An 11254-nucleotide genomic window follows, 5' to 3' on the forward strand; every position below is an offset into this window, starting at 1 on the left:
TGCTGGAATCTCATATGTAAAAAAATCTGAACTCCAACATATTATGCTGGAATTTTTTTGAATTTTTAATGGTGTTTTTGTTTAGATTTTATTTTCACATAAAAATGGCTAAATTTTAATTACTTTTAAAACTATGACTAATTTTCAATAATTTTTTCCTGTGAATTCTTGTATTTGATGTTTTGAGAGGACTATTCTTTGATCAAGTAATAGATCATTTATTATCATTTTAAAAAAAGATATGATATTTAATTCACCATATATAACTTATAAGGTCCTTGTACCTAAAACCTAGTAAATGAGACCTATCAAAAAACCCCCGACCCCTTTCTGCAAACATTTCACTGTTCTAACAAACAACTAAACAGAATCGTACTTCGTATCCTATAAAGTAACAGTCAAAAATCAGCATCCGTTATTCTCCATTCTCCATTTTTTCAAAAGCTCAAACAAATGCTGTAACAAGTCATGAAAACCCTAGCCCTATCTCACCGGCCGGTTCCCACCGTCTCCGGCCAGCGCTCCTCCATTTTTTCCGGTCACTCTGCCGCTTCAACAGCCACTTCCCTCTCTTTCTCCAGCTTCCCTGTAGCTGCTGCTTCCCGAGTTCGGATTCTCAAATGCTCCGCCGTTTCTCCTCCTCCTTCATTAGGTAATGCTCACTGTCGATTTAATAATTCAGAGGCGAGCCCAGGATTTAAAGCTATTTGATTCAGAGTTCCACTGCATTGGTTACTAAGCTATATATTTAATATTAATATATAATTTATGTGAGGCTGTTTCAATTTTTGAAACTTGCGGTCTAAAACATGTCTTAGACATTTGTATGGCTATTCATCAATCTCGTTAAAGTTAAAATGAAAAGTTTACAGTTGGATTATTTTTAAATATAGGAAGGTGTTATTCTTTTTTGGTATAAACTAAAAAATAAAGAGGATCTCATAAGTATATATTTGGTTTCGCCACTTTCATTCGGTGCCCTGTATGCCTGTTTAATTCAGAGATGGATCCAAAATATTAAGTTAGCGGGTTCAGAATTCTAGTGCATTGGTTACTCAACTATATACTTAGCACTTCTCAGTATTGGAGACAGGATTTTTGCCAAGGGGATTTTTAAAATTCAAAAAAATAAAAACACGCAAAGAAGCCAAGGGGATTAAACATTTGATGTATATACATAAAGGGGATTGTCTCACACACACACCATATATATGTGTGTGTGTGTGTGTGTGTGTTTGTGTATTTCAAAAACTCAACTATATATTAAGTTTCACCACCTTAATTTGGTACCGTCCATGCCTATTTAATTCAGAGATGGTTCTAGAATTTTAATACAGCGAGTTCAGAGTTCCAATGCATGATTACTCAGCTATATATTTAGTATATATATATATATATATATATATATATATTCCAAAATTTAAATTATATGTTAATTCGCCACCTTCATCAGTAACCTCTATGCCTATTCAATTTAGAGATGGATGAAAAATTTAAGTGAGTGTCTGCCGTCTGCGTCCATTGTGTTCACTGCTTCTCTGTGACAATAGACTTCAACTTAGCATTAATACATATAATTTCCAAAACTTACTCTCTCTCTCTCTCTCTCTATATATATATATATATATATATATATATATATATGGATGCATTTGTACCTATGCACTTATATGTGTGTATATATTTAAGTCAAGCACCAAGTATCGGAATTTTAAGTTGTGAGTGTAAAGTTGTGCTGCATTCATTTCTTCTTTGTGGAAATGGACTCAAACTTATAGTTAATATTTGCTTTTTGAAAAACTTTCAACTTCCTGTATATATTCGAATAGAACCCTCTATACTCTCTCTGTCCATTAGTTCAGAGGCAGATCAGTACGTTAAGTCAGTGGGTGCAGATTGCTATTGCATTCATTACTCCTATGTCAGAGTCAACTCGAACTTGTCATTGAATGCATAGAATATCCTGTCACCTTCCCTCTCCTCTGAGGCCAATGGCATCCACTTCCGGATATGAGCACGGAAAGGAGCTTACCTCATGATTTGACTACCCCCCCTCCTCCTCCAATTTAGGAGTTGAATAAAAAAATTCAGCAATACATACAGGTCGAGTCAAGGACAGCAGTTGTATGCACTGCTGTAAATAGATTAGCATGGCCCCTTCACAAGGTTGACACGCACAAATCGTGAATTGGTCTGAATTTCTTAATAAAAAAAGAGTATACCTATCACTAATTTAATTCGCTTGACATCAGTGTTGTGAAGAGCGTGAAGCGAGGAAAAGCGACAACCCCCATTTCGCTTAAAGCAAGAAGCGAGAAGCGAAGCGCTCGCTTTTTTGAAGTGAAGCGGAATTTAAAAAAAAAAATTAAAATAAATACTGCATAGACACCATTTGAAATCTTGTCACAAAAAAGACATCTAATTGCCATCTTGTTGGTCTCGCTAACTCTTGCAGAGTAAGCCCAAGCCGGGTCTTTCCTATCTTCTTTTGGTGCCATTAAAAGAACAACTACATAGCACATAAGAAAGGCAATAAGAACTAAGAATAAAGGATATGAAAACAAGAGGAAGGGCAGTATGGTTCTGTTAAAAACTGGGCAGCATAAAAACAATGAAAAAAAAATTGGGCAGCATTTCAACGAAGAGGAGAAGACTGAGAAAGAAGAACCGAAGGTAAAAAAAAAAAATTCGCTAGCATTTCGCTGCTATTTGAACTTTGAAACAGTGAAAGAAGAAGAAGAAGAAGAAGAAGAAGAAGAAGAGGAAGGAGAAGGAAAATCATCACATACCTGTGAAGACTTGAAGTTGAATCTCTGTTGAAGACTTGAAGTTGAAGAACCCTAGTCGCCTCTTTAGTTGAATCTCTGCTGGTCGTGTTTAATAAAAGAACACTGAAACCCTTCTTTTTTAATTAAAAAGCCTGGCAGCTGTCGCGTTGAAGAAGAAGCGCTCGCTTGCATCGCGTCGCTTCGATTGGTCGCTTCTCGCTTTTTAGTGGGAAGCGGTCGCTTTTTTCTACCTGAGTCGCTTCACATGGCAGAAGCGGGTAAAGGGCCGCTTCGCTTCGCTTCTCGCTTTAAGCGAGCGCTTTCTCTAACACTGCTTGACATTAATTTCATGATGGTAACTTTTTGCTGCTTTCTGGGTTTGAGATGGTTTAGTTTGTGCAGTGGACAATTCAGTGAAGTTCAAGGAAGCTGCCAAGCATGGGAATTTGATCCCCCTTTACAGGTCTATATTCTCCGACCACCTAACTCCGGTCCTCGCTTACCGCTGTCTGGTGAAGGAAGATGATAGGGAAGCTCCAAGCTTCTTGTTCGAGTCTGTGGAGCCTGGTTTGAAAGTTTCTAATGTTGTAAGCTCCTTCTTCTACCTCTGTTTAGTTACTTGATTGAAACCAGAATAGCCAAATGGAAAATACAACGTTCTGTCTTTAAAAGACTGATGGGTTTGAATGAAATTCACATATTCAAAAACCACGTAAATTACTAAAACTCACAGCACAGCTTTTTATAGCTAAAAACAGTTTAAATTGTTTCAGTCACAGATCATACAAAGAAAAACTGCTTTGGACCCAAATAGTGATAATTGCATCCTCCTTGGAAGGACGGAGCACTTATATTCTCAAAGACCACATGGGGAATGACTGCTTTTTTGTGCTAATTGCATGCCTGCACCGGCACAATTCTGAATATAACAGAAGTTACTTGCTTGGTTGGTTACAGTTTGCTATGTTTATTGATGATTTAATTATGCTAGGGGCGATATAGTGTGATTGGGGCTCAGCCGACAATGGAAATTGTTGCAAAAGAGAATATGGTGACAATTATGGATCACCAAGAAGGAAGGAGGACAGAAGAATTTGTGGAAGATCCAATGATCGTTCCTCGTAGGATTATGGAAAGATGGAAACCTCAATGTATAGATGAGCTTCCGGAGGCATTTTGTGGTAATAAATTATATTTCAACGGTTTAAGTTTATTAGTACGAATACTAATCTAGCTTGGTGATGCTATCACCAAATTTACTGTGTAAAGAAGCACTTGCAGTTCAATGTCAATTACCTGCCTCATGTGAATGGAAAATCATTGAGTTAAACTTTCGTTTGACAATTTGAAAAATTTCTTCCAAGCTGCTCTGACATTTTGTTGTTTAATTCAGTCCAATTCTAAATTTATTATTCCGACAGCACACATATGCTTATTTAACTGTCTTTGTTATCCCAGCTTTCAGTTTTTGTGGCTTAACATACTACGCAATATGCTTCAAATTAAATTTCTTGATTTGTGTCTAATGGATGGCATGCAGGCTGCAGTTTTAATCTTAATCAGATACGTTATTTTTGCTTTTTTTGGTGTATCTGGAAGTTAGCCCGTGCTTTGCTCATGGTACTTTTCACATATGTTATGCAATTGTTTTTTCTCCCTGCATCAATGACAAAGAAGTAATACAGTTATTGTACAAAACAAAAGGGGAAAAAGAGATTATGTGTTGAATAAGACTAGGCCAAATATTTGGATGTCAGTATGACAATTAATACCTCTATACACAGATTTCATGTGGGAAGAGAGTGAAGTTTAACATACCTAATGCTGCAGTTTTTCCTTTGCAGGAGGTTGGGTTGGTTACTTCTCATATGATACAGTGCGTTATGTAGAGAAAAAGAAGCTACCTTTCTCAAATGCTCCAGTGGATGATAGGAACCTTCCTGATCTTCATCTAGGTCTTTATGATGATGTAATTGTGTTTGATCATGTGGAAAAGGTAATTTAATTTTCAGTCCTCAATAAACCTTCGTCTTATCTTGCTTTCCAGATTTACAACAACAACAACAACAACCCAGTATAATTCCATTAGTGGGGTCTGGGGAGGGTAATGTGTACGCAGATCTTACCCCTACCCTGGGGTAGAGAGACTGTTTCCGATAGACCCTCGGCTCCCTCCCTCCAAGAACTCCCCACCTCGCTCTTGGGGTGACTCGAACTCACAACCTCTTGGTTGGAAGTGGAGGGTGCTCACCACTAGAGCAACCCCCTAATAGCACTTTGCTTTCACTTTTTGTAATTGGGATCAATTTGTTCAATTCGTCATACATTCAACCATTCATTATGGACTGTTCTCTTTACTTATTGAATTTTTCTGGTTTGAATTTCCTGATTTGAGTACTTCTGTGATCAACTCTTGTAGTTAGTGTTTCTGAATCATCAATTTTTGCGTCAAAATGCATCTGGTTTATTAATTAAATAAAACTCAGCATGAATTAGTTCTTAGAGATCAATTTTTGCAGCTGATAAGGTGGTTTCTTTCGCTGTATACAGTATGATGGTCTATTAATTAAATTTCTGCTTAATACCAGAAAGCATTTGTCATACATTGGGTGCGGTTAGATCGGTTTGCTTCAGTAGAAGAGGCCTACAATGATGGTATGACCAGATTAGAAGCATTGATGTCTAGAGTACATGACATTGTTCCGTAAGTTGTTTCATTTTATCTTCCAAAAATAATTACCTTATTCTCTGCTCCTTCCGTCTCATTCATTCGGTTGTACTGGTTTCTTATTTTAGTCCTAGGTTGGCTTCAGGGTCGATAAAACTTCATACTAGCCTATTTGGTACTTCATTGAAAAAGTCGACCATGACAAGCGAAGACTACCAGAAGGCTGTTTTAAATGCCAAGGAGCATATCTTGGCCGGGGACATTTTCCAAATTGTTCTTAGCCAACGTTTTGAAAGACGAACATTTGCAGATCCATTTGAAGTATACAGAGCACTAAGAATCGTAAATCCAAGTCCTTATATGACTTATCTACAGGTGTGCCTGCTTCCTATGAAACTTTGACTCTTCAAATTCTATTTCCTTTTACTAGGTCTCTCATGAAGCATATCTTTTGATTAGGCTAGGGGATGTATTCTTGTTGCTTCTAGTCCAGAAATTCTTACTCGAGTTAAGAAGGTATTTCAACTCTTATGTTTTCTATTCTAATTTGCAGATTGCATTCTAGTTTCTGGTTTTGAGTTGATTTCACCCCCAAATTTCATCCCTCGTTTGTCTAGCATTAGTTTTCCTAATAATCTTAATATTGTCCTTTTGTCAGAAAACAGTTACTAATCGACCCCTAGCAGGGACTATTAGGAGAGGTAAGACACCTGAGGAAGATTATATGTTGGAAAATCAACTGTTGCACGATGAGAAACAGTGTGCAGAGCACATAATGCTGGTCGACTTGGGAAGAAATGATGTTGGAAAGGTTAACACTCCTAATTTTCCTTTTTATTTCTCTCAAGACATAAATGGAGTTTGTGTATAACGGGAGGTGTGGCATATGATCTTCTATATGCCAAGATTTGATTAATTTATGTCTGGACATGTAATTGGGCAATTGAAAGAAATTGCCCATGCTGTGGTTGTAATTCTCGTCTTCACATTGCTTATTGGTACTTTTGATTTCTTCCAGTTTCCTCTGGACTACATCGACCTTTATTATATATGTTAAGGTTGTCATTATGTTGGTAACGTTTCATTTTCTGTCATGGAATGATCTTGTTCTTGTTTTGAATCAAATAATGTTAAAACTAAGAAGTTAGTCGTCTTTTAACTCCAGCATGATATTGCTTATGGAGTTCTCTGATGTTGTATGTTTCCTTTCGCTCCTATATTGAGTTTGCTTCTGCCTGTTGATACAACTAGTTAGTACTCAGGTGCATGATCATAATATGCCTAGTCAAATGCTGAGATACGCAGTAAAAACTATAGGGAATTAATATACATCTTGTAGTTGGATGCACAGTCAAGATTCTGTATGGCTTTCAGATGCTAACATTGTTTGAAATTAATTCTCCTCTTGGTGTAGTGCTATTAAAATTGATAATTGTACAGTGTAGTATGCAATTCATCCTCCTTTTAGCCCCTGGCTCTGTTGCTCAATGAACTTCTATTTATTTGATATTTGAATTGCTAGGTTCCCACTGAATTTTATTTGTTTGTCATTTTAGAATCCTTGTAATATTTTGTCTTTCACTTCGATCATATTTGATTAATTTCGGTTCCTAATTCAGGTCTCAAAACCTGGTTCGGTGAAAGTTGAGAAACTAATGAACGTTGAACGGTATTCTCATGTCATGCACATCAGCTCCACAGTGAGTTCTTCTCAGATGAATTTGAGTTTAATTATAGCTATTCTTTTACATGGGATTGGGGATTTTCAGGTTACTTGCATCAAGGTCTTTTCCCTGAATACAACAAAACCTTGCTTTCTTTAATCCATTTTTCAGTGGTTACAGAAGCACCAGTAGACTTGAATGTTGTGAAATTTAATGATTTGTCTAGCTTGTTACAAGTTAGTTCTTGTCCAAAATATGCAGGTTACTGGAGAGCTACTCGACCATTTGAGTAGCTGGGATGCTCTGCGTGCTGCTCTTCCTGTTGGAACCGTTAGTGGAGCACCTAAGGTTCTTCAATCATCTTTTACTTTTTGTAAAAATACTCCTTTTGTTTCAAATTTATGTGACATAGTTTGACTCGACCCGGAGTTTAAGAAAGAAAGAATTTTGAATCTTGTGGTCTTAAACATGCTATAATATTTGTGTGGCTATAAATAAGCTTTCTCATTTAGGGTAAAATGAGAAGTTTAATGTCAATTGTTTCCAAATATAGAAATATATTATTCTTTTTGGAATGAACTAATAAGGAAATAGTGTCACAAACTGGAATGTGGGGGTAATAATTGTGAAAAAGAAGTGTCTTGGTTATTTGCGTTCTGGGTAGTTTCTGCTGCCGAATGTCATAAATTGTGGGAACTGGATAAGCTGATGACCCTAGTCTTTGGTGCCACTTCTCCGAATTTGGTCAGTTGTTGGAAATGTTGATAACTGAATAAAAAGTGTATGCATCTCATCTCTTGCACCAAGTATTAACAAATGAACCACTAATTATTGTGCAAGAGTAAAGTAAACCGGGGTGGGGGTGGGGGTGGGGGTGGGGGTGGGGGGAGTGGGGAGGGCAGAGGGCAGAGGGCTGAGGCTATCCCTAGGGTTATATCATATATGTGTTGAAGGTCCCTGAGCTGGAACTTGGAAGAATTATTGATGTGCTTTGAGGCATTTCACGAAGGAATATATAGCTGTGATAGTTTTCAATATCTTTGTGTGTTTCAGAAGGGTCAATAAATACTTCATGCTTCTTGTTTGATATAGGTGAAAGCCATGGAGCTAATTGATCAGTTGGAAGTCACAAGACGTGGACCATACAGCGGTGGGTTTGGAGGCATTTCTTTTACTGGTGAAATGGACATTGCCTTAGCTCTGAGAACCATTGTATTTCCAACTGGAACACGTTATGACACCATGTACTCATACAAAGATGTCAATAGGCGACGAGATTGGATTGCTCATCTCCAATCTGGGGCAGGTATAGTGGCTGATAGTGATCCTGCTGATGAGCAAAGGGAATGTGAAAATAAAGCTGCTGCTCTTGCCCGTGCCATTGACCTTGCAGAGTCATCATTTGTTGACAAAGAATAGATGTTGTCCTATTGTAGAATTTTGTTTCATCAATTCCTTTGACACAGGAAATTCTTTTTGTTTCTTGATGAATGCGGAAAAGTTTTGTTTTTCAATTTTGATAGTCTGTTTTGTTGGCAAGTGACTGATATCCCACCGATGTCAAAATTGCTGTAGTATTGCCTTCACCAGCTATGTTGGGGTGCCACAAAGAATCCAAAAATGGCCTTATGAGTTGTAGTTTTCTGGTTTACGCATTTTTGGTTATGTAGTTGTACTGTTACAATACCGTGTTCACAATTAAGGTTTACATAGTGCAAGTATACATCTCCATTCCCAAGCTTATGTATATTTTTCTAATTGGTTTTTGATCTAACTATTCTCTATGGACAACATTAGAAGAGATAAACAATTTTGAGAGTAAATTCGGTTAGGTGTTGCAGCAACATTGTTAGTAGGTATCTTTAAAGATGGTCCTTAGGGTGTGGTTGGTATGACGAAAAATATTTTATTTTTGACAAATTAATTCATTTTTTCTGGTGCTCTTGAAAGGGGAACACTGATCTCTGCACGCATTTTTGGGTGAATCATTTTCCTTCACATTTAAAGTATGGTGTTATATGGGCCTTGAATTAATTTATACTAAATGTTAAATAAACCAAAAACCGACGAAAATCTGAAAGATAATAACATGTGAATTGTTGGTAGGGGCGTACAAACCGAACTGGAAAATCGCACCAAACCGATTAAAAAACCCGACTAGGTTTGATTTGGTTTGGTATTGAGTAAAACAAATTCGAACCAAACCGACATATAAATATATAATTGTTATATATACTTTTAAGATTTTATATAGAATTTTCTTTAAAAAATGTCTAGAAATATTTGGGATTCTCTTACGGGATATAGTATTAAATAGAATATGAAGTGCTCCATATTTATTAACCTTAAATAATGGGTTGTATGATCACTTTCTTATAAGCGTTACTGAAATGCTTCAATCTCTTTGTTCTTCCATATTCATATGTCAAGATCTATTAAATTCTTATATCTTTTCGAATTTGAAGTGATTATTACTCCCTCCGTTTCAATTATGTGAACCTATTTTCTTTTTAGTTCGTACTAAAAAGAATGACCTCTTTCCTTATTTGGAAATAATTTACCTTTATGCAATGATTTATAGCCACACAAAATATATGTGCCTCATTTTACGCCACAAGTCTTCTCTTTTTTCTTAAACTCCGTACCCAGTCAAATGGATTCACATAAATTAAAACGGAGAGAGTATTATTTAGGTATCATCTTGATTTTTATGTTTGGTTACTAAATTCGGTTAACCTTGAAAGTGTATATCAACGAAAATTATTGTCAGACGACTAAAAAATTAACTATCATGTGTTACTGAGAAAATTCTCCCATAAGAATATTTTAATAGATAATATGTTTGTCAAGTTTTTAAATTTTTACTAAACATATATTTACTTATAAAAAATTTAACAAAGTAAAATTGAAATAATATTTAAGTAACAAAAAACCAGAAAACCCCGACAAAACCGAACCAATCCAAATCAATATAGTTGGTTTGGTTTGGTTTTGACAAAATCGAACCAATCCAAACAGAACCAAGTTGTCTCCGTATGACCTGTAGGTCACATGCTTGAGCCGTAAAATCAGCCACTGATACTTGCATCAGGGTAGGCTATTACAACATACCCCTTGGGGTGCAGTCCTTCTCCGAATCCTACGTGAACGTGGGATGCTTTGTGCACCGGGTTGCCATTTGAAAGAGTTCAACACAATCGTTTGCCGCCTCAGTTTTTTGGGGTCCAAGAAACCCATCTTTGTTTTTTTTTTGGAAAAATGGTGGTGTTCGGGCTAACTTACATGTACTTCGCCGCCCCACGTGCCGCGGTTGTGTGTTTTTGTCAGAGTGAATCGTTTTCCTTGCGTTTTGAAATTAGGATGTGGTTCTCGACCTCCGAACGCGATCCCGACTTAATCCACTATTGCATCAGATACTTGCTATCCCGCACCGGCACAGACATCGGGTGACTCTGCCTGCCAACGCGTAGAATTCTATCTCTGATTAAATGAAGTCTATCGAGAACCTGCCTCATATTCATTCTGTCTTGTAGATATTCTGCTGAACATGTTACTCCAATTTGAACAAGAGAAATCAAGCATTCAATCCATTCAGTCTTGAGGTCTCCCTTGTATGCTGCTTCTTCCAAAACGGATTGGTCAATAATTTCTAGCACGCGATCTGGTAACGAATTTTTGACAAAGTTGTGAAGGTTGAAACCATCTTGAAATGTTTCATCTACGGGACTTTTACCAGTGAATAGCTCCAACAAGAGAATATCATAGCTGTAGACATGATGCAGCACTTCCCATGCCATATTCTGTACCAAAAAACCCGAAAAATGCATTAATGTTATCGCACAAATTAATGTTCTATTATTAAGACTAATCTTCTTTAAAATACTAAAAATAACCTGGAGCTGTATAACAATTAGGGAGCTGAACTGATTCACATTAGTTTCCCTTTTGAATTTTACAAGTAGCCGTGCCAAAACCAAAATCACTAACACGATTGTATAGGAAAAAATACGACATGACACGTGACCGCTTAAAGGAAGGACACGTGGGACATAAGATGGGGATGACCATCAAACATAGATGTTCTGCTTGTCACCGGAAGGAATAACGATCATAAATGGAGTATTAAATGCTTTGCGCCCGGTAACATTTAATAT

General features: G+C 36.8%; 2 protein-coding genes across 4 annotated transcripts; one reads left to right on the forward strand and one right to left on the reverse strand.

The window, feature by feature from the left end:
* Positions 1 to 337: 337 nt before the first annotated feature.
* On the forward strand, positions 338 to 8838 carry LOC104100518 (anthranilate synthase alpha subunit 2, chloroplastic-like). Of its 3 annotated transcripts, none has more exons than XM_009607776.4 (11): positions 338 to 652; positions 3171 to 3355; positions 3760 to 3949; positions 4613 to 4764; positions 5357 to 5472; positions 5565 to 5811; positions 5896 to 5952; positions 6095 to 6247; positions 7056 to 7136; positions 7362 to 7448; positions 8193 to 8838. In XM_009607776.4, exons 1-11 carry the CDS (start codon positions 469 to 471, stop codon positions 8517 to 8519), a joined length of 1779 nt encoding a protein of 592 aa, XP_009606071.1. In that variant the 5' UTR covers positions 338 to 468; the 3' UTR covers positions 8520 to 8838. The 3 variants fall into 3 exon arrangements, with proteins under 3 accessions (XP_009606071.1, XP_070052468.1, XP_009606078.1); XM_070196367.1 differs by having other exon boundaries at positions 342 to 652; positions 3153 to 3355; XM_009607783.4 differs by lacking the exon at positions 338 to 652 and having other exon boundaries at positions 3216 to 3355; positions 3771 to 3949.
* A 1663-nt stretch (positions 8839 to 10501) lies between these two features.
* Positions 10502 to 10897, reverse strand: LOC117277826 (probable LRR receptor-like serine/threonine-protein kinase At3g47570). Its single transcript, XM_033657237.2, has one exon. It carries the CDS (start codon positions 10895 to 10897, stop codon positions 10502 to 10504), a length of 396 nt encoding a protein of 131 aa, XP_033513128.1.
* Between the last annotated feature and the right edge of the window lie 357 nt (positions 10898 to 11254).

This window comes from Nicotiana tomentosiformis, chromosome 2 (genome assembly GCF_000390325.3).
Source record: "Nicotiana tomentosiformis chromosome 2, ASM39032v3, whole genome shotgun sequence".
NCBI lineage: Eukaryota > Viridiplantae > Streptophyta > Magnoliopsida > Solanales > Solanaceae > Nicotiana > Nicotiana tomentosiformis.